Source organism: Cucurbita pepo, chromosome LG17 (assembly GCF_002806865.2).
Source record: "Cucurbita pepo subsp. pepo cultivar mu-cu-16 chromosome LG17, ASM280686v2, whole genome shotgun sequence".
In the NCBI taxonomy this organism is placed as follows: domain Eukaryota; kingdom Viridiplantae; phylum Streptophyta; class Magnoliopsida; order Cucurbitales; family Cucurbitaceae; genus Cucurbita; species Cucurbita pepo.
This window is the reverse complement of record NC_036654.1, coordinates 3,550,776-3,574,177: the sequence shown is the minus strand read 5'-3', so window position 1 is coordinate 3,574,177 and position 23,402 is coordinate 3,550,776. Positions and strand designations below refer to the sequence as shown.

The following is a 23,402-nucleotide window of genomic DNA, read 5'->3' as shown; positions in this document are numbered from 1 at the left end:
TGAGATAACGGCTGCGGCTGCGGCGGGGGTGGGATGGGATGGGCCGAGGGAAATTGGAGGATTTGAAATTTGGGGGAAATTAAGGGAATTACTTTCTTTTTTATTATTTATTATTCCTTTTTTAATTATTATTATTATTATTATTTATTATTATTTTAGTGAGGGAAAATGGGTGGATGTGAAAACGACAGATCTCAACTGAATTTGGTCAGAACGAGGAATTTTGAAGGGTATGTTTTGAGTTGAGGGCTGTCTTTTTGTGGTCAAAATTACGGGTCCATTTTTTTTTTTAATTTTATATATATATATATATATATATATATATATATATGTATGTATATATATATATAAATTTCAAGCTAATTCAACTTGAATTAAAAAAAAAAAAATTGATAGTTGAAAAATTAAATTTGAAATTTTCTTAGAAACTAAATAGTTTTCGGGATTAAATTTGTAATTTAAACTTATACTAAAAAAAATTAGGTTAAAAATAAAATTTAAAAACTACTATTTTCTTAAAGATTGATATCAATGAGTGGTACATGAATTAATCGAGGCTAAATTTAAATGAGAGCGATAATGATAATGAATAAGAAAGGATTTTAAAAAAATTGAAATTACCATATATACTAACGAGTTGGGGCCTTCATTTTTTGTGGCCAAATTATAAGAACTCTAAAATTAAGTGTGTATTGTTTGGAGTAATTATATGTTGGTTGACATTCTGAAAATTTTTCTTAAAATGCATGTGAGTGAGGACAAAACATGACCATGTCGTAGGGATGCAAAAGAAAGTCGTGGCATACAGGTGCCAAATCCTAATGTAAATCTCGGGTATGGAGAGTTACGAATGATGTCAGAGCAATATCTCTCCTAGTAAAATGTGGTTCAGGGACGAACCAAGGTGGAAGCAGTGTGGCATGTTACATCCAAGTAAATAAGGGTACATGAATGAACTGAGACCATATTCAAATGAGAGTGATTATGATGACAGGGTGACTAAGAAAGACTTAGAAAATTAAAAGTTAATATCTATACCAATAAGATACACTCTTGGAAATGAGAAGTAATTTAACTATGTGTGCAGTGGATGCACGAGAATTTTGGGTTAGTTGTAAGTTAGAAGGGTGATTCGAGCAAGTTGAAAAGAGTTCATAACTCAACTCAACCGGTCGACCCGTTGTTTTATTGTTTTTTAATTATTTTTAAAAAATCTTATTTATATCATTTATAAAGACGAGATATTATTAATTTTGGTAAAAGTTTTGAATTGGGTGAACACAGCTACCATTTTTGGGCGCCTTCCTTCTCGGAGTTAATCGCCGTTCCCCATAATCTCTCTCAGGCTCTCAGGTTATCGATTCCCCGGCTCTTCTCTGTATTTTATTTTCCTTTTCTCATTCTTCATGCTCGCGTTCTGATTTGAGTCTCAACCATCTGAGCTCAGCGGATTAACGCTTCATTGGTATGTATCTTACCCCAGTTTCAGATCTAATTTGTTTTAAACTGAGTTTCTTGTCCATTTTCATGATTGTTCTGCTGAATGTGAATATATGGATGAGGTAGTGGAGACAGGGAATGGAAATTCTTACTTAAGCATTGCCTCTGTGTTCAATTTTGGCAGAACTCAAAGAACTTAATTGGGTTATGATAAATTTAATGTTCTAGCTAGACTGTATCGCTTCCCTCAATTTTAGGGTTTAGAAATTTGTATTGATTGAAGAGAAAATTACATTACAAGTGTTTGAACAGGGGTATGTTCAATCACCATTGAACCTTAAACTGATGGCTATTGATAAAGCTAGTGATTGTTCATGTTTTTTCACTCCCCCTGTGGATTTGATGAGAGAGCGCTTCTTCGTTCTGTTTGTTAGATGAACACGACTCTCCATNATCATTTCGTAAATTAACCGATGTGGGACTAGTGGGATTTTCATCATCCAACCCCTCCCCTCGAACAAAGTACGTCTCCCCTTAATCAAGGCTCGACTCCTTTTTCTTTTGGAGTCTTAATCATTTTTTACTATGCCTTCAAGGCGGGAGGCTCGACTACTTTTTCTTTTGGAGTCCTTTGTTCGACATTTGAGGATTCTATTGACATGTTAGATGAACATGACTTTCCACAATGGTATGATATTGTCCACTTTGAGCATAAGCTCTCGTGGCTTTGCTTTGGGCTTCCCCAAAAGGCCTCACACCAATGGAGATAATATTTTTTTATTATAAACCCATGATCATTCCCTAAATTAGCCGATGTGGGACTTTCATCCAACATTGTTTCCTTTGATTTCTGTGAAATTTATTACGGCTTCCACATTGAAACGAATGATGGAACTCGTTTTCGAATTCTTCTCTGTTCTTTCTCCCTTTGAATTCTGCTAAATTTACACCTAATGGCTTGGATGAACAAGATAAAGTATTCCACTCTTTCAATTCTTTCTGTGATATTTAGAGATGATTTTCCTTCTGTCAATTGTTGATTTCATTTTCTCACTATTTGTATGTTAAATTTATATGTAGAAGGCTGGCTTTTAAGATTACTCAAGGGAGGACGGATAAAGAGAACCAGTGCGTGCAAAAATCTTCTGAATTCATATTTTTGGGAGATCAGCTGCTGCAAGCTAAGTATTTGGTACTTTTTTCTCCACTTTTTCTTGGACTATGAAATTTAGATTCTTCTTTCAGTGTTCTTTTAACAAATATTTATTGGGCTCGACGTGGATAGTTGTTGAGAATGAAGAAACTGAGGACTACTTTAATCTTGTTAACTTGCATTTTAGTCCATGAAAAGGGTTAATCAATAATTTGATAGTGAAATAACAAACCGTGGTGTAAGCAGAAATGGAAGCATGCTGATATTGAGTGTCTCATAGTGTCATGTCTTTTGAACATTATAGAGAATGAACAACATTCTCAACACGTTTTTAGAGAACGAAAAACAGTCTTGTAATCTTTTCATACTGACATATTCAGGAGTGTAATTAGTTCAAAATTGAAGGACGTGAAATGTGTGATTGGCAATGGCAACTAGTATTCACATATATGAGGGCTTCACTCAAGTAAACTAGTATGGCCAAAGGGTGAGGGTGCCTTGGTGACAAGGGCGTGAGATGGTATGTGGGAACCTTAATGTTGAACTTCTGAGATTGTGTCTAATGTGTTCATAAGCTTTCAAATTTGTATCAAATGGGATCCTTAATTTTAAAAGGTGTCCTATAAGTAAAAGTAATGTGAGATCCCACGGTTGGAGAGGGGAACGAAGCATTCCTTATAAAGGTGTGGAAACTTCTCCCTAGTAGACAGTGATACATAACGGGCCAAACGAACCTACTGAATACTTTTTAAAATTTAATAACTTGTGACGTACGACATTAAAAGTTTAGATACATTTTAGACACTTTTCACATTTTTAACATTTTTAAGATCTATTAGTCATAACTCTCTCGTAGTTCAATAACCAAACTTGTAACTCAACCAAAATTTAATAACTTAAAACTCTTGTTGTCTCCCAATATTGGCTTTGGGTGGGGAAATAATCCTACAAGCTTGTAGAAGAGAGATGGGTAATAAGCACAATGCAAGGGGTAGGATCACCTAATTCCAAAATTTTTTTGTCTTCAATGTTTGTAAAGCTCAGGTGTTAGCAGTTGTAATAGTTCAAATGGTTACAGCTCAAACCCTTATATTTTTTAAGAATGGAGGCAAACTAATACACTGAGACTTAAAGTCTCAGTGTATTTTCACAGAGGCGTAAATCTTAAGGCTAAAAGTTCGCCTTGCCTCAAGGCGAACCTCAAAATCCTTTTAAAACATTGGTGGGACATCAAAACCTCTTTTATGGTAAAACACTGCTGAGTACTTGTATTAAATTTTAATCCTCATATGAAGCATAGAGACTTTAAGCCTCGGTGTATGTATTTTTCTAGAGGCGTAATTCTCGTGGCTAAAAGCCTTGAGAAAGGGTAGATATATAGAACCTTTCAACGAGATAGTGCTTAAGTCTTGCCTCAAGGCGAACCTCAAAAGCCTTTTAAAATATCTGGACATCAATGCCTCTTTTATGGTAAAATATTGCAGGGTACTTGCATTGAGTTTTAGTTATTTATTGGGATAGAGTTGTATTTTTGTGTAACAACTCAAATCCACCGCTAGCAAATATTGTCCTCTTTGGACTTTCCCTTCCGGGCTTCCCCTCAAGGTTTTTAAAATGTGTTTGCTGGGAAAAGATTTACACACCTTATAGAAATGTTTCGTTACTCTCTCCAATGAAATCTCACATTTAATATGAGAGAGAGACTTGTACAAACAATAATTGTTAATGTTGCAGAATATTTATATAAACTTGTACCTTTAGACTCAAAACTTTTGACGTCACCACACTGTTTAATTCAGCATTACCATCCCTAAGATTTTCTCAACTGTGCAAACTGCAGATACCTAAAAGAAAAACATGGCAGTAAAACCAACTGTTGCGTTGCGAGCTGTACTTGTTGGAGGAATTGCAGCGTTTGCTAAAATTGCTGGTGCGATGAAAGCTGCAGGTGGTGCAAAGATAGGTGCAGCCACAGCTGCCATGACAGCAGCAGCAACTGCAGCTTTGGCAGGAGGATCAAAACAGGAGCAGAAGGATGATTCTAAACAACACTCTCCACAATGAAACCTTCTCCACTTTCTCAAATCTCTGTTCACTCAAACAAACAAATCCCAATAATGTTTTGGTACGTTTTCTCTTCCTTCTTTTCTTTTTCCTCTTTATAATGACCCCCAACCCAACCAGCCTTAAGTCATGATGCTCAAATTAACCTGTGAGCTATTTTATGTCACAATGTCGTATTGTTCTTCGACGTTTAATAACATGAAACAATTTTGAACAGACTTTGTTTCTGCATTTCATTGATAATTTCGATAATGTCGTAAAGTGAGTCTGTGGTCCAGGAAAGGAGGAGGTATACAAAACCAAGACATGTGATCCATTTTCCTTTATCTGAGAGAATGGCTGTTGTTTGTTTTAAGCTGTTGTTTGGTTGCTGAGAAAAGTGAAGGAATGAATGGATTTCTAGGTTTGGATCAATGATTAATTTGAAGAATCAAAGAGAAAAGGCCAAATGATTAATATAAAGGGAGGAAGAATGATTGAAGTCAACTATCCCTCTCTTTTTTTTGAGGATTGTGTTTGTACCATTAAGAAAACACAAAGAACACTACAAACCAATGCAGCTTTTGGTATATATATATATATATATGATATATATATATATAGGTTTGTTTAGGAAGAAAAAGTTGAGGAAACCTGGGAGACAGAAAAGGAAAAAGAAAAGACAAGACAGGGAAGGACAAGACATTTGGGTTTGGGAACTGTGCAAATGTTGGGCCAGGCCAGGTCAGGTCAAGTCAGGACAGTCCAGCCCAGCCCAGCCCATTATCCCACCATTGTCCCTACCATATAATCATCATTCTTACCCTCAAACGTGGGAAATTACTTTTTGGGTAGAGAGAGAAAGGGCAGAGAGAGAAGGGCATTGTTTTAGAGATGGAGACTCACATGTGAAGAGATGATAAAAGAAGGTATTTGAATTTGAATGGTATTTTTTAGTTTATGATTGCTTGTTCATGTAATCTGACCGATCCAGACTATACAACTAGTTGGATTGTGTCGTGTCGAAATTTCGAAAAAATGAAAAATTCTACTCGTTTTATGGGTTAACATTTTGTGTGGGGTTTTGACTACCTAAAAATATGTTACAGTCCAATCTAACTCTACCCTACTTTTAAGTTATTATGAAGTCGTTTTGTTATAGATATTGATCTATTTTGTTATAGATATTGATCTATTTTGTTATAGATATTGATCTATTTTGTTATAGATATTGATCTATTTTGTTATAGATATTGATCTATTTTGTTATAGATATTGATCTATTTTGTTATAGATATTGATCTATTTTGTTATAGATATTGATCTATTTTGTTATAGATATTGATCTATTTTGTTATAGATATTGATCTATTTTGTTATAGATATTGATCTATTTTGTTATAGATATTGATCTATTTTGTTATAGATATTGATCTATTTTGTTATAGATATTGATCTATTTTGTTATAGATATTGATCTATTTGTGTCTTGTGAATGTTGATATTTGAATTTTATGATATTTTAATTATTAATTTATCATGGTGGATAAATAGATATTTTTATAATAATTTTTAAAAAAAAAAGAACAAACCAACTTAAAATAGTGAGTTGGGCTGGATTGTAAACTCTTGGGTCACCAACCTAACGAACTTGAAATTTTGGATTGGTCTACAAGATTTTTTCAACTCAATTTACGTATATGTATATCCTTCACAAAAGCAAAGATTCAAATTTCTTGTATAACTTCTTGTATATATAGATAATAGATTTCCTAATCGATCAAACTATATAGTTTAAATTGTTGTCTACCTCTCCTTTTCAATTACAATATCAAAACTATAAGTTAAAATTAGAATTAAGTTTTACATCTTTATTTAATTTCTCCTAAAGCATTTCTTATGAACTCTTATTCTTCATTACCAAAAATTATGTTTCTCTCTCATGAACACTAAACTCAACCGTTGAGCGTCGCTATTCATCCTCGATACGAGATCGAAAATCTCTTTGATGTTGATACTAAATGATTTTATTCAACTGATTTTCTCTTAATACTCCAAATGAATTATGTTTTAAAAAAAAAGATTTGGTCTCTTCGGCTACCTAAAAACAATAAAATATATTCATAAATGATAGTCTCAGCATCTTGATGTAACACCAAATAAAGAAACGAGCACATATGAAAAATCAACGTCTCGATGCTATATACTGAATGGTTGCATACGTGCTTATAGCATCGATGTCTAAACATTCATTGACTTTGCTTGAGAAAACATTATTTAAATACTAATGTAAATTCATTAATATTTAAATACCATAATCCCTGTTTTTTCTCAAATATTTTTNAAAAAAAAAAAAAAAAAAAAAAAAAAAAAAAAAAAAAACATCAATTAAAATAAATAATAATTAAATAGAAATTTAATTCCACCTTATGAAGAAATTACAAAAATGTTAAATATCCTTTATTTACGCATTTTCCATGAATGCTCATATTTGGTATTATTTATAGTCATAGGTTAGTGAAATGTCATTTCTATCCCTCTTTTCATTGCTTACAAATTCTTTTCTTAATATTTTTTTCAATAATTATATACCATTTTTGCAATATAATCCTCGAGGAGCGTTCGTAGTACATGAATGATCGTTCAAATATTTTTACCGATCAAGATTATTCGAAACATGTTGGGTTATTCCCTATTCTCGAACCTAAGCTATACAAAAGTGAACTTACGAGCGAAAAAATAACTACTTACAGGTAAAACGTTTCCGTATATTACGAAATTAAGAAATCTGTTCGATATTAATTAAAAGTTGAAAATAAGATTAAAAATTGTAAATTATGAAATTTAGATGACGTAAACCTTTTAAATATATTTTTTTAATTTTGTTATGTCTAGTCGGTTAAGGAGTCAAAGTTATGATATTGTACCGAGAAATATATATATATAGACACATAAGCAAGCTACAGAGGAGCCTACTCGGCATACCTATGAGCTAGTAGCATGAGAGTTGACTCAGCATAGCTGCACTACCAAATACTACAAAATCTCGCATATTGAGTGTAGCTGATATGCAGCTACAACGATTTTATGTGTATCGAGAGATCTGTTCGTTGTAAGATCGGAAGAGTAGGTCATAAATCTGGAGGGTTTGCTTTTATACTGAAACTAGGTTCGAGAACAAATATTATACCTCCAAAAAAACCAAACTTATAGCTCGTCCGCTTCCCGATCGTTCCATCACCAATCTTATAACGAACAAATTAAACCATAACTCTCGCACGGTTTATAATTATATTTCAATATAATTAAATATTGTTCTTAAACAAAAACGAGTTGGTAATTACTTAAAAGCTTACGAACATTCCATTAAGTTTCTTACATGAAAATTAAAAAAAANAAAAAAAAAAAAAAAAAAAAAAAAAAAAAAAAAAAAAAAAAAAAAAAAAAAAGTTGTGAATTTACGAATCTAACCCTGCCAAGGCTTCTGGGTTTGGCTCTGAAGAGTGGCAGAATTGGGAACAATACAGTTTCCAAAACCGGTAATGCTTAGAATATCTCCATGGGAAAGTGGGCGGAGCCCCAAGAAATCTCTGGTTAAACCGTCGCTTCTTCCGGCGGCGGTGTGGTGGTGCATGGCGGCGAATGCGGCGGCGTTAAAGGCGGAGGAATCTTGATGGAAAGGATGAGAAGCAGAAGCAAGGGAATTTATCATGTCATGAAGAAAAGTGGTCGGCCCAGAAGGCGTAGCAGTGGCAGAAACCGCCGCAGAAACCGCCGCAGCTTTATTCCCATAATCAGTACAACAACTACTACTACTACAACTGACGCCCATTCCTCCTTCACGTGACCTTATACCCATATCCCCATAATTACCTATAAATTAAAATACCATATTATTAAAATTCAATAATAATAATAATTATTATTATAACAATTATTCAAATCATTCACCTGTAGACACGTGAACCATCTCGTGGGTCCTTCCCATCGAGCCACTACTCATGGTCGCACCCATTTGAGCTGCTTTCTGAAGCAACGCAGTCGCTGATATATGAGGAGACGAAACACAAGGAGGAACTAAACCATTAGGGTTAGGGTTTAGGGTTTGGTGGGTACTCCCGACAAAGATTTCGTCCGACTGCAGCCACGACGGGATTTCCGTTTTTAGATTGTTGTCGTCATTGTTGCTATTATCACCGCCGCCGAAGCCTCGTTTAAATAATAATTCTTGTGAATTATTATAATTTGAAATTAGAGGGCTCAATGTCATGGCTGATCTTGCACTTTCATCCGCTAATGCATCACAGAAAGCTCTATGTGTAATAAAACTATCTCTCCTGCATGAAAAGTAATACAAATTTGTTAGGAATCACAGACGCCCTCATATCAACGAAGATGTATTCCTTATTTATAAACCCCTGAGACTCCCTCCCAACACAATTATGGCATAATCGCATGAGAATGATCATTATATTTAACCTTATGCTTCCGTGACAGTTACTAGTTTAATGGGTGTCTGGCCTAAAGAGCTCCCGGAGTATGGTGTGTGAACTGACTGGTGAGTCCATACTCGCACGTATGGGTTGTGTGTAGAGTATATGGTACACATTCAAGTTACCCATTAGGACAATACCGTAGGAAAATAGACTGAAAGGATAGGTCCCGTCATTGCATTCGCAGAGACTAATTAGTAATTCATTAACTAAAACAGGTTATGATTACCTCGAGAAAAGCGTTCCACAATCACATTTATATTCCTTAGTGCCACAAATTTTGGAGTGAGCTTTCCAATCGGATTGAACAGCATATTTCTTAGAACATTTATCACATTTCCACTTCTTTTCACCATGTTTTCTGCAAAAATGCTTCTTTATTCCTGTGAGGTCACCAAGAGCTCTTGATGGATCATGGTGAACACAGCTTGGCTCAGGACAAACATACACCTTCTTCTTTATCACCTCCTTGTTTGATCTCTGCTTCAGCTTCCATGGAAGATTATGCCCTCTTCTATGTAGCTGAAGATTCTGATCTCTTTGAAACCCTTTGTTGCAAATCTCGCACACGAATCGATTCGTCGCCATGAGCGTTTTCGGCGATAACGCTATCACTTCCGCATCTGGGTCTAAATCCAAATTCACCAAAATTCAATTCTAAATAACTAACTCGATAATCCGAAAAACTTAGATGAATTAGAATATGAAAATTTACCATGACCCAGAACTCAAACGAGTCGAATTATAAGAATTTAATATGGTATTAGAGTAGACGAAACGTTACCGGGATTTCCCGCGAGATTCCGCTTCCGCTTCGGGGGAGGAGGAGAGAAAAATTGGGTCGGGTTAGTCAAATTGGACAAAGTTTGATCCATGAGTAGTTGTTGTTGATGTTGTTGAGACAAAAAACTACCTTTCATCATAATGTTTATGAACAAATAACAATGGTTTTTTTGTTTTTGAAAATCCTAAGGTTTCCACATGAGACAATAACAGATCCAACACAGACAGACAAAAACCTAAGAACAAGAACAAGAAACAAGAACAAGAACGAGTTTTCGAAGATCTAAATCGAATAAATATATTAAAAATCTTTGAACTATGTAATAGCCACTCGAATTTAATCTATGAACCCAGAAATTTAAAACACTGTGTTCTTGAAAATTCTAGAGAGAGAAAAAGAAGAGAGAGAGAGATGGATGAGATTTGAAGAAACCATGTGTACTGGAATCACTAAACNATCTAACTTATGGGCTGTCTCTTTGTTCTTTTCCTTTGTTTTGTTTTTTATTTTTTATTTTTTAAAAATATACGTGTATTTATTTATTAATAATTTTTAATATTAATATTGTCGACGTAAATATACCTCAAAAGATTAAAAATATAATCACTTTTCTACGGAAATTGAAAGTTTAAAGTAAATATATTGACGTTAGGTTTGGAAATATTTTAGAGTTTACAATTCAGATTAACTCCCTGTTTTTAAATGGGAGGGTTTATTCTTTTCTAAATATTATTTAATTTTATTTTATCGACTAAAATTTCATAAAATTTAAATATTAAATATTCATAAATTACGAGCATGATTTCTATATATTACCGAGGTTAAATACTTTTTATTTCATTATAATGGTAAAAGTAGGGTAAAGTTCGGTTGAATTATAACCTTATTTTCAACCCAATTAAATTTTTTTTATAACCAACAGAATCTTTATGATTTGGTTGAATAGTCTCGGATGATCGGATTCTTGGATCATACGAACACTTCTAATTGTCCTTACTTTCGTTTACAAAATTGTTTGATTTGGTTTTGGTGCGAGCTTTTAAAAATTGAAGTCAAAATTGATATTTTAAATAAATTATTTTTTATTTTTAAAATTTTTATTAAGAATTAAATATGTTTTTTTAGTGGGACATAAATCTAATTTTATAAATTTTCAACTATCAAATGATTATTACTTTAAAATTGATTTTAAAGGATTAAATACATGAAAATAATTTTAAATTATTTAAATATAATACCCAAACTATCCTCAAAATAGATATTTTATTTATTTGAACATGATAAAAACAATTTTTTTCTGCCTATGTTTAATCACTATCGCCTTTCTCTCGTCTTCTCTTCATACATATATACATATATACATATATACACACGCATGCATATATATATATATAAAAGCTACTTTAGTAGCTCGGAAGTGTTAAGAATTCGTTCAATTTATTTCCATTTTAACTATTTAAATGAACGGTAGCGATGGAAAGAGAGTTTGGTAAATCTATGATATTTTCCGTTTCTAGCGGCACCCTTAACTAGAGTTTGGTAAATTCAAAAGTTAGCTTCCCAATTTTTGGCGTGAATCTTATAAAAACAATAAAAAAAAAAAACATCGAAAATTAAAAACAGATATAAGTATTATTAGTGGTTAATAACGAAAGACTAAGACTTGAGTTTTACGATCTTTCAAAGTTCGATAAAAAGTGTTGCCATTAGTTGACTCTTACACTAAAAAGTTCGCCAAATTTTATGACCACTTATCAGAATATATATATATATATATATATAATTTTTATTTACTTTTTGAACGTTTATTTCCGACCATATATTTTAAAATTGACGTTTGTGAATACAAATTTATGATTATATGAAAAGAAATTAAGTAATTTACGTGAAAATTTAGTTTAAAACGGTAGATTTTACAGTAATATTTTATATTGAAGTTGTGGTGATTTGATTGGAGGTTATTGGGTGAAGGTGTTAGGAGGGGTGAGAATAAAAAAGCTCGCCCTGATTTGGATGGGAGGTGACCGGAAGAGAGAGGGTAATGATAAAAATCTGAATCACAAGCACTGAGAGAGGCTTCACGAGAAGCCATAAGAGAACTCCAGGGCCCCACACTGAATGATTGTTCAATATAAATCTTTTTATTTTATTATTATTTTATTTTATTTACATTTTAAGAATAATATAATTAATTAAAATATAAATTTTAAAATTTTATTATAATTGAAAAATGGAAGAGAGAGAGAGAGAGGGGGGGACAAGAGGGTGGGGACAGGGGCTAATCAAACGGTGGAAAATGTCTGGGGTAATGACAAACTTAGTGAGTCAACGGCCAATGATGGTTTTCAGGAGCATGCTACTTTATTTATTTATTCTATTATTATTTTTACTATACATAAAATTTAAAAAAAAAAGAAAAAAGAAAAAAACATCATTTTTTTAATTTGTCAGAGATATTTTGTTTAATTTACACGGTGTTCTACATCCATGCTCGTGAGAGTGACCTGTCGGAAACCGTACTTGACCTGGCAGTCTCACGTGTCATTTTGTTAGTGGACTGTGAGAAGCAGACCCCTTCACGGTGCCTGACCCGAGAGGGAAGGGGGCGGCATAATTCCTTTCGACACCTGCTGACGTGGGCCCCCTATTTTACCCAATCAGCTTCTCGTACGGCTTTATTTCTTTTTTGGTTTAATTTATATAAATTATATGCCCAAAATTATTTCGTGATCAAATCAGTTTGAAAAGATATTTGACCCTATAAATCATCAAATTATCATAATTTTTAAATTAAAAAAAAAAAAAAAAAAAAAAAATTAATTCAAATTTTATTTCCATTTTTTTCAGTAAAAGTTCAAATTTAGTTTCTAAATTAATAAAAATTAGAATTTCTTTCTTATAATTTAATAAATATAATAGTAAGACTATTTTTAAAAAATTCGCTAAACAAATCAAGTTTGAGTTGGGTTCAATTTTTTTCAAACAAAAAATTTGAGTCCGTTCACAGGTTGACATTTTTTTATCAGATTAATTCAATCAGCTTAAATTTAGAGTTACAATCCAACACCACTTTACCGTACTTTTAAAATTATTATAATGAATTAATAATATTTAACGTGTGTAACTCGATCTTAAGAAGTGTTGTGACTTTTGAATATTTGATATTCAGATTTTTATGAGATTATGGTTATTAATAAATAAGGACGGTTGATAAGTATATTTTTTTAGATAATTAAAAAAACAAGAACAAATCTGACTGCCCGATTCAACCAAACTCAACTCAAAAATAAAGGGGTGGATTGACTTGTGAACTTTATTCGGGCTACTCGAGTCGCCGACCCAATCGACTTGAAATATTGATGGGTCTAAAACGGCACGTGTCGTGTTGAAACTATTTTATTTCATTTTGGGTTCTCCAATTTGGATCCAAACACAAATTGGGCTTTTGGTGCTGATGGGCTTTGGCCCATATCATTCATATAATGGGCCTTTACTAGTCTATACAATAAACAAATATTGTGGATTAAAATTCAATTATTAATTTTTTTTGTTTGAGAATGAATAATAATAAAATAATTTTTAAATTAGATTTAAATAAATTTAATATATTTATATAAAATATAGTTTTATAAATTAATAAAATCAATAAAATTTTCCAATTCAATTTAAATAAGGATTTTTCGATTTTATTTTTTGAACACCTTTAAAATATTTATTCATTTAAACCACTTAATTCAAAAATATATATGAATTTTTAATATCTAAATAAATATTTATTTTCATTTTCTTAAGACTACGTGGTAAATAATTACAGTAAATAAGTGTGTAGATATATATATAAATTATTATTATTATTTTATATAAAGAAAGAACTCTTTAAATTAGGGCATGCCGACGTGGCAAATTTGTGGCAAGGAACCCTACAGTATAAAAGAAGGCCAAACAGTCTAGGGCTTCATTGATATACGGTGCGGCGGCGACATCGAAGTCATCTTCGTCTCTATCGCTTCCGGAACTCTGCTACCTCAATCTCGCATTTGGAGATCATTTTCTCACACGCACCATGGGGTGAGTTCTCTTTCCGTTTCTATAGTTTGTTGCTCGTAATTGTTTATTGAGACGATGAATGTTTTGGGCGCGGATGTAGTTAGTTTAGTCGAGATTTTCATGGTTTTACTGGACCATATACATCTTAAAAGTCGAAAATTAAACGTTGCTATGCATACAGAAATGGTTAGTTTTCGTGGATGATGAATTTTTTGATGAGTTGTGCTGCATGGTTGCTGTGTCTTAAGTCGAAGTAAATTTTTGTTATTGTCGTAGGTTTTATCAAGTAACGCGATCTTGTTAATTTTTGTGTTCGATAATCGTCGATTTATTTCGTTTCTCACTCTAAAGTTCCGCATTGTTTTGTTATTATCCGTTTCTAGATTGGGGGAAGGACAGTCATTGTAGCTATCTAAGGTCTTAGGATATGATAATGCACCTAACATTGATGTGAATAAGTTGGTGGCTATGATTCTATTTTGATTTAACGAAGTTTTACCTCAATAGTTGGATTTTTCCTGTTGTTCAACTCCAAAACATTGTTTCTCTACCACACTGGAAAAGTTGGCGTTGCTTAATACAAGCGTTCTTGATGGTATGAGTATCCTTATTATGACTTGGTGAAAGACAGAAATACGATTGATGTGAATCTAGGATTGTTTGGATGTCACAGATCTAATTGCGATATGTTTGTTTTAGATGTCAATAATTCTCGAACTTCTAATCGTTTTATTACTTAGTAGCCTTAATTGTAGTGTGGAACTTGATGAGGCTTTCAGGGTATTAGGAAACAATAACTCCGTTCTTCTATGTTTGATGCATATCAGCTATTGTATTACCCCTTTAAAGCAGTGGCAGTATCTTACAGGAAGACACGTGGTATGGGAGCGGGGCGCAAGTTGAAGTCCCACCGTAGAAGGCAAAGGTGGGCTGACAAATCCTACAAGAAATCCCATCTTGGGAATGAATGGAAGAAGCCATTTGCCGGATCTTCCCATGCAAAAGGCATTGTTCTAGAAAAGATGTAAGAGGTTTTTTTACTTGCGCTGTGCTTTCAAGGCTATGTAGCTAAATACATATTTTAACAAGAAATGTTCTGGCGCAATGTGCAGTGGTATTGAGGCTAAGCAGCCTAACTCTGCTATTAGGAAGTGTGCAAGAGTTCAGCTTATTAAAAACGGGAAGAAGATTGCTGCCTTCGTCCCCAACGACGGTTGTTTGAACTATATTGAAGAGAACGTAAGTACTTGATAGAAGCCTGGGATTTTGGTACTATTATCCTCTGTTTATTATTTGGTCTATTTATGCAATAATATGTATTGTCACGAACAGGACGAGGTTCTCATTGCTGGATTCGGTAGAAAAGGACATGCTGTGGGTGATATTCCTGGAGTCAGATTCAAGGTGGTGAAAGTGTCGGGTGTATCTTTGCTGGCTCTCTTCAAGGAAAAGAAGGAGAAGCCGAGGTCTTGAGCTTTTCTTGGTTTTCCAAGATTGATTTTGTCTCTATTTTGTTCAAATCTGGCGAGAGGCAAGTAATGAAACAATTGTCGCTCTTCCTCTTTATCATAACTAGTTAAGTTAAGAGATTACATGGGTCGCCTGATGGGAACTTTTGTGCTTCAATGCTAATATAGTTGAGACTCAATACAAGCATTACTATTTTTTTTGCAGTCAGAACAGATAATGTTAGGAAGTTTTGTCTCTAAATGATTCTGCTTGATTCAAGTGTGAATGTTTACCCTTTTCTCTTCCATGTTCAATTATGTTCTATACTCTATTCTTCTTTCATTCTTTGAAGGATAAATGAATCAACGGCTAATACACTGATATATCATGAATGTTGATGGCATGCTTTAGGACATCCTGGATTGGATTATAACTGTCACTGTACTTTTGATGTCCGTCTATATTGCACTTGTCTATGGTCCCATGTCCGTCTATATTGCACTTGTCTATGGTCCCATGTCCGTCTATATTGCACTTGTCTATGGTCGCAAGCTTTATTTGTCTATATTGCACTTGTCTATGGTCCCAAGCTTTATTTGTAAATGCATCTGTGAGAACTGAATTTGTAATCTTATTGGTGATGAGGTAATCTTGAATTTGTAATCTTATTGGTGATGAGGTAATCTTAATCAAGGATCTAAGTTAGAAATTAATACCTCAAGATTAAGCTTAAGGTTAATAATTTAGAAAGATTTGGAACCTTGTATTAAATTGAGGTATTCCATCATGTAACTTATCAATGGCGAAAGAAATCAGCACATGAAAACATGAACGCTCAATTTATGACCATGATCGAGTAACTTCCCACCATCCTTTAAATATTTTCTACAAAGGAGTTATGGTCAGGAGAAGTAACTTTTGAGGCACTTAAAGCGTGACCGACTTTACGATGATTTTATAGTGGTGAGTTTTTTCGAATGGCCAACACATTATCAACTATTTCTTGTGAGTTTTTAATCGTCTTTTCGAATGGCCAACACATTATCAACTATTTCTTGTGAGTTTTTAATCGTCCTCAATTGACTTCCACATGATTAGCTTTTAGTATGATTTATCATAGCTACCCATTCGCCCTATTTGTTCATTCTTCATCCACCATGAATCTATCTATAGAGACATTCATCTCGTTCAAAGTTCTCCCGCCTCTTAATTGAAATTATGTGCCTTAACTAACTAAACTATACTCAAATTTAGTATTATTATTTAATATTTTGACATACAATATTAATATAACTATTATAACCCTAGACAATTTTGATTAATTAATCTATAAATTAATAAACCCTAAATTAGATTAATCCTATCTTCCTGCATTTAATTTTTATCTAATTTCAAATTTTCACCAATTTGACTAAGCATCAATCCTTCTGCTTGGCAATGGAGTCAAATGGTTAGTAATGGGTGAAATTCCCAAAACCCTCTAATGGCCTCCATTCGGGACCTCACCACGGGGTCTAGCTTGGCCCCGACGAAAAAAGGCAAGTCGTCATTGGAAGTAAGATGTTAACCTGTGTTAATGTCTGTGTGAGTAGTAGACCGTAATGCATGTGTTAAAGATGAACTTGGATGATATCAAACATCCAAAATGGAAGTTAGGCGATGATGTTTAGTAGTCTCACATGTGGGTTGATGAGAACAATTGCATTCACAAGGCAATTCCAACGACAATTTGCAACTAATGCAATCACCCATTCAGAAAATTTAAAGCATCTAATTGAAAAAATTTAAAAACTTCAAAAGAATAAAATTATGTTGTTAAAGACGGAAACAACAATCGTAGTCTAACTTCGAAAAGATAAAATTATGTTGTTAAAGACAGGATCGACAATCATAGTAACAGACGCAAAAGCTAAAGTGCCAAACCAATAAATATGTCATGTTTATATGTAGTAACCAAAGAAGCTACGAAAAACTTATTCGAGAGGTTAGAATAATGTGACGTTATTACACACTTATTAAAAGTTATGAAACTTGTCGAGAGCTTCAAAAGCAAAGGGTTCGTCTTTATATTTTCAACAATGGAAGAGAGATTGTAACCATCACAAAACCTCAATGCTTGGAGCTTCAACGAAGCTCAAATCAATTGAACCAAAAGCAAACNAAAAAAAAAAAAAAAAAAAAAAAAAAAAAAAAAAAAAAAAAAAAAAAAAAAAAAAAAGAAACCTATGTCAATCACCTCAGGAGGTCGAGAGGTCGGCAAGCCTATATGTCAACCTGAAAACCAACCTTACTCGAACCAAAACCGAACCATCGTCGGTCTTAGTGAGTTCAGGTGGGTTGACCCCAGAGGTTAAGAAAAATTAGATAGTAAACTAATATTATCTCTACATCATATGTTTTCCTTATTTGAGAATATCACAACTACGGTTGTGAAGATTCAAAAACATATGATATCCTAGAGGAAGTATGTCCATCATTCCATCGTCACGTCTCCAAAAAGGAAAAAAAAAAAAAAAAAATAGAGAAGATCATCGTCGATTATATTACACCGAAAAAATCTCGAACTGCACAGCTACTAAGATGGATGGATATTTGTGCTCCTGGTCAAAATCAATCATCACTTTCTTCATAGTAGAAACCATCTAGGAAAAGATTGCTCAATACCAATATGGATGGTATCTTTCAGCCATTGTACAACCATAGCAAGTGGGGACACCGTAACCAGTCATCCCATATCTACCGATACCGTTTATATACATCGGGCCACCATAACCAAAACCGTAATTGTATGCACCGTAGAAATTGGCATAGTTCCCACCGTACCCGCCAAAGGGTGCATATACATCATACCGTCCAAAAGGTCTGCCCATTTTATCATCATATAAGCCTTCACATTTATACATGCCATATCCTGAAGAAGGTGGTGCTGCAGTATTGTTACTATGTGAATCATAAGAAACTCTTCTTGGTATAGCCTTCTTGATTTCCACCTGTTACATAACAAATCTCTTAAAAGATTTTTCATACAGACAAAAAGCACTCAAGAACAGATTTTCATGCTTCAATCCATTTCTCATTTACCTGCTTGCCTCCAAGCTCATGTTTTTCGTTTCCAGCGAATATACTTTCAACTGCATCTTCGTTCTCAAAAGTTATAAATCCAAATCCTCTAGACCGCTTCGTTCTATAGTCTATCATGATTTGGTGTTCGGTAATAGTACCAAACGAAGAGAAGTAGACCTTAAACGCATCTGCAATGTTTATGGGACATCCAAACAGAGCATCTTTCATTTAATATTAATTCTCATGAAAAGAAACAATAGATATTGACTTCTACCATAATACCTTCAGTCAAAGCAGGTGGAATTCCACCAACAAAAATTTTCTTTGTCCTTGATACCAATTTATCGTTCGTATCAGCCCTCGGAACTGTTCTCTTCACTTCCACCTGATGGTAACATAAAAATAGTCTATTATCCATCATCCAGATTACGAAGTTTGAATTAGAAAAATAACTGAAATTTATGTTACCGTTCTGCCATCTATAACATGGTCTTTATTCAGAACCATGTCAGCAACTGAAGGATCACAAAACGTTACAAAACCAAACCCGCGTGGCCTTCCAGTGTGTTTGTCCATCATTATAACTGAATCAGCTATTTCTCCATACTTGCTGAAGTAATCACTAAAGGTCTCTGAATACCAAATAATAATAATAAAAAATTGTCAAGAATGTACGACAGGACGATGACAGTATGAATTGGGAAAAAACGTCGAAACAATAACATATTAGCAGAGAACAAAAGATCAAATTTTCTTTTCCTCCTAACGAGGGTTCTTTAACGTTAAAGAGTCTTTTGCCAATTGAACTATGAACAAAAGGCCAAATGTACAGCGTTATTAAAAGCATAAATCAAATGATTTAAACACATCTGAGGAAACAAAAATTGGTATGAATTTTCGAATGAAACCTTGATTTCACCATGCATACAAGATTTTAGAGGCAAGTAGCACAATGTGGAATTAAAAAAGAAAGAACAAGAGCAATATGGTGGTAACTAAAAACAGGAAACTGGTGTACATTAATAAAAGCAAGAACAATAACGAGAATCATAACCCAATTATATTCTGCAAAGACTTGTACAATGATCAATAAACTCAGAAGAGATAACATGTTGATTGATGCCTAAATAGACATTGGAGGAGACTAAACCAGCTTTGCAGGGTTCAAGAATGATAATATATAACATAATCCATCTACCATCACAAGACGTCAATTCAAAAACAAAACTAATAAAGAACCGAACAAAAAAGCAAAAAGAATCCTCTTTGTAGGGTACAGCCACAACACAGTAATCAAAAGCTTACTAAATTTACCTTCAGTGGTCTCCCAAGAAACGCCTCCAACGAAAAGCTTGCTAGCAAATAAAAAAGGTCAAACGTTATGCTCCAACTGAGTTAGATTTCAAAGAACAATCTCCACAAATAATAAACATATTTACAGAAGCGATACCCGCTCTGTTCTTCTTCAATGCACAACGTCGGTATCACAAAGATTCAAACCAACGACGAAAAAAGAAAAAAAAAAAATCATAAAAACTAACCCACTGGACGAAGAATCATAATGGCTCGTCGAATGCTTTACTTCACCTCCTGTACTATCTGCATTGCCTCCTTCCAATTCACTCCCCAATTCAAACCGATCCTGCTGATCGTACATTTGGACGGCACCGTCGCCGCCATGGTAAGCGTTATGGTCGGCATTGAAATTCTTTTCTTCCGCCATTGAAACCGTGAATTTCTTCGCTAATTTGTGAAAAATGCAATCGTAAATTAAGATAAAAAGCTGATTTCTTTCGGTTTTTTACTCGGCCAGTGTAAAACCCTAACAGGGTAAGGGCTTAAGAAAATCGCGCTGAAAAGATTCGTTACTTTCTTCCTCCTATATATACATATATATATATATATATACATGGTCTTCGGGCCGGCCCACTTAATTAGTGGGCCGGCCCATTATATATTTTTATAATAAAATATTAAAAGAATATAAAATTTGGTTTTTCTATTATTTTTGGTTAATCTAAAATTTTTAAATCCAATTTTGAAATTAATAGCTAAAAAAGCCAATAATATATATTATTCATTTTATATTTAGAAGAATAAATAAATAAATTACCTAATAATATAATAATTAAACATTTAAATTTTATTGTAATTAGTGGGTCGGCCCATTAATAATATATTTTTATAAAATATTAAAAGAATCTAAAATTTTACATGGTGATTTTTTATGTTTTTTTTTATGTTTTTTTTTTTTAATTTTTAAATATTCTGGTTAATCGAAAATTTTTAAATACAATTTTAAAATTAATAGTAAAAAAAGCAAACGATATGTATTTATTTAACAAAACGTTCAAAAGAATTATTATTGTTGGATGATGGAAGTCCCACATCATTATTATTGTTGGATGATGGAAGTCTCACATCTGCTAATTTAGGGAATGATCATGGGTTTATAAGTGAGGAATACTAACTCCATTGGTGTGAGGCTTTCTGGGGAAGCCCAAAGCAAGCCATGAGAGCTTAGGCTCAAAGTGGACAATATCATACAATTGTGGAGAGTCGTGTTCGTCTAACAATTATTCCTCTTTGACCATCAACATCTGTGATCACTAGGGGTGGACATTCAACCCGAACCAACCCAACCAAGTTGGATTAGATTAGCATTTTGAGTAGGGTTGTTGAGTTCATTTTTTCTGAACCCCAAGTGAATCGGTTCGATTTCGAGTTTGTGGGACAAAACCTTTGAGTTTAGCCAAATAAAAATAAGTTGGTAAGTTGGATTAGATTAGCATTTTGAGTAGGGTTGTTGAGTTCATTTTTTCTGAACCCCAAGTGAATCGGTTCGATTTCGAGTTTGTGGGACAAAACCTTTGAGTTTAGCCAAATAAAAATAAGTTGGTAAGTTGGATTAGATTAGCATTTTGAGTAGGGTTGTTGAGTTCATTTTTTCTGAACCCCAAGTGAATCAGTTCGATTTCGAGTTTGTGGGACAAAACCTTTGAGTTTACCCGAGCCAAATAAAAATATATAAATTATATTATTTTAATGAACCCCAAGTGAATCAGTTCGATTTCGAGTTTGTGGGACAAAACCTTTGAGTTTACCCGAGCCAAATAAAAATATATAAATTATATTATTTTAATGTATTTATTATCTATTTGTTGCAACGTTATTATATCACAATATATATACATTTTTTTTAATAGTTTAGGGTTGTCACACACATAAGTAAGCATATTTCAATTAAAATATTTTGATAGTATTTTTTATTTTTATTATATACCATATTTTTAAACTAACCATTTTTATTGTTTATTTAATTTCATGATTTGTCCTGGTATTGTTTTTACTTTAACCAATTCTGTTTTTGGTTTTATGACAATGTTGAACTATGTTAATATGATCAAGAAAATTTTCCTCCTTCTCATTCCATTGGAAGTACGACGGACTTCAATCCCAAGAAAATAACTCAAAGTGCCAAGATCCTTGACCACAAAATCATCCTGAAGCTGTGTAAGAAGTTTCTCAGTAGTCGTAGAAGATGAGCTGATGATAATAATGTCATCAACATAGATGAGGATATACATCCGAACGCTCGTCTTGCTAAAAATGAAAAGAGAGACATCAGCCTTTGAAGGTGTAAAACCCAACTGTAATAGTTTGAAGCTAAGGCGAGAAAATCAGGCACATGAAGCCTGTTTGAGGTCATAAAGCGACTTATCCAGCTTGCAGAGATAACGAGGATGTTGAGAATCCACAAATCCAGAGGCGACTTCATATAAACATCAAATAGCCCAACCACGAGAAATAACAAGAGATAATAAGAGTCGAATGGTTGTGTGCTTAACAACTGAATTGAAGGTATCATCATAATCAACGCCATACTGCTGTTTAAACCTTTTAGCAACCAAGCATGCTTTATAGCGATCAATAGAGTCCTCTGACTTTTGCTTGAGTTTGAAAATTCATTTGCAATTATTAATGTTAAAACCAGCACGAGGAGGAACTAAGTGTCATGTCTTATTTTTGAGAAATGCCTAAAATACATCATTCATTGCCTGACGCCAGAGGGGATGCTCCTAATATGTGAAGTAGGTTCAGAGGCAAAAGACCGAACCACAGAATATGTAATTGTTTCATCTGTACGCACCTTGGGTTGCTTGATATTGTGCTTCAATCGAGTACCATACGGATGAGTAGTAGGTGTAAGATCCACAACTAAGGGGACAGTCGTACCAGCCGTTGTTAGGGGAGCAACCGGTGCTACAGCAGTCGGTCAACCAACAGCCGAGATCCGACTGGGCATTGTGTAATATCATCTAATGGCAGAGGATTCGAGGCCCCAATCATTGGCGGAACAACCGATGTCGACTCGCGCGGCAGTGACGCGAAGGATTGCGGCGACAATCCCGAAGCTGATGTGGGCACCAGATTTTCTGCCTCCAAAGAGTTAGTAGGCACACATATATACATATGATCATTCTTCAAATTAGTACGGTTGTTACCCAAATGTAAGGTGCACAAATCAGGGACATTGTGCCTCGGTTGCAAGGTTGGGGAAGAACTGGGTGGGACTCTCTTGAACGGAAAAATATTCTCATCAAATATGACGTCTCTAGAAATATAGATACGACCAGAATCGGTGTCAACATGAGCTTGGAACTGCACAAGTATACGAGGAGCTTCTGTACGACCATGCATCAAATAGATCCACGAAAATTTACTGAAATCATCAATGAAGCTGATATAATATTTAAAGCCCCCAACAGATGGAGGCGTAGGACCCCAAACATCAGAAAAATTAGTTCCAAAGGTGACGAAGACCTACGAAAAGAACTAGTGTATGGTAACGGATGACTTTTTGCTAAAGGACACGCATTACAAACTGGCAAAGATGACTCACTAGCACACGAAATATTATTGAGATGCA

The 23,402-nt window shown here is 33.9% G+C and overlaps 3 protein-coding genes and 1 long non-coding RNA gene across 8 annotated transcripts; 2 read left to right on the top strand and 2 right to left on the bottom strand.

Annotated features, from left to right (window-relative positions):
• Positions 1–1,268: 1,268 nt before the first annotated feature.
• LOC111778989 lies at positions 1,269–4,873 on the top strand. 3 transcript variants are annotated; one of them, XR_002812623.1, is made up of 3 exons: positions 1,269–1,353; positions 2,521–2,632; positions 4,434–4,873. It is a non-coding gene; the product is annotated as an uncharacterized LOC111778989 (long non-coding RNA). The 3 variants fall into 3 exon arrangements; XR_002812625.1 differs by having other exon boundaries at positions 1,269–1,465; positions 2,524–2,632; XR_002812624.1 differs by having other exon boundaries at positions 1,269–1,465.
• A 3,044-nt stretch (positions 4,874–7,917) lies between these two features.
• On the bottom strand, positions 7,918–10,353 carry LOC111778988 (protein indeterminate-domain 7-like). 3 transcript variants are annotated; one of them, XM_023659010.1, is made up of 5 exons: positions 9,914–10,353; positions 9,359–9,758; positions 8,588–8,973; positions 8,065–8,509; positions 7,918–8,032 (listed from the first exon to the last, which is right to left on the bottom strand). In XM_023659010.1, the coding sequence occupies exons 1-4, from the start codon at positions 10,050–10,052 to the stop codon at positions 8,103–8,105; spliced, it is 1,332 nt and encodes a 443-aa protein (XP_023514778.1). In that variant the 5' UTR covers positions 10,053–10,353; the 3' UTR covers positions 7,918–8,032; positions 8,065–8,102. The 3 variants fall into 3 exon arrangements, with proteins under 3 accessions (XP_023514778.1, XP_023514777.1, XP_023514779.1); XM_023659009.1 differs by having other exon boundaries at positions 7,918–8,509; XM_023659011.1 differs by having other exon boundaries at positions 7,918–8,509; positions 9,359–9,752; positions 9,914–10,347.
• Positions 10,354–13,824: 3,471 nt separating this feature from the next.
• Positions 13,825–15,688, top strand: LOC111778112 (40S ribosomal protein S23). The gene is made up of 4 exons (XM_023657767.1): positions 13,825–13,981; positions 14,829–14,984; positions 15,073–15,199; positions 15,293–15,688. The coding sequence occupies exons 1-4, from the start codon at positions 13,977–13,979 to the stop codon at positions 15,431–15,433; spliced, it is 429 nt and encodes a 142-aa protein (XP_023513535.1). The 5' UTR covers positions 13,825–13,976; the 3' UTR covers positions 15,434–15,688.
• Positions 15,689–17,608: 1,920 nt separating this feature from the next.
• LOC111779021 (heterogeneous nuclear ribonucleoprotein 1) lies at positions 17,609–20,317 on the bottom strand. The gene is made up of 6 exons (XM_023659050.1): positions 20,014–20,317; positions 19,787–19,827; positions 18,941–19,104; positions 18,755–18,857; positions 18,491–18,660; positions 17,609–18,399 (listed from the first exon to the last, which is right to left on the bottom strand). Exons 1-6 carry the CDS (start codon positions 20,193–20,195, stop codon positions 18,067–18,069), a joined length of 993 nt encoding a protein of 330 aa, XP_023514818.1. The 5' UTR covers positions 20,196–20,317; the 3' UTR covers positions 17,609–18,066.
• Between the last annotated feature and the right edge of the window lie 3,085 nt (positions 20,318–23,402).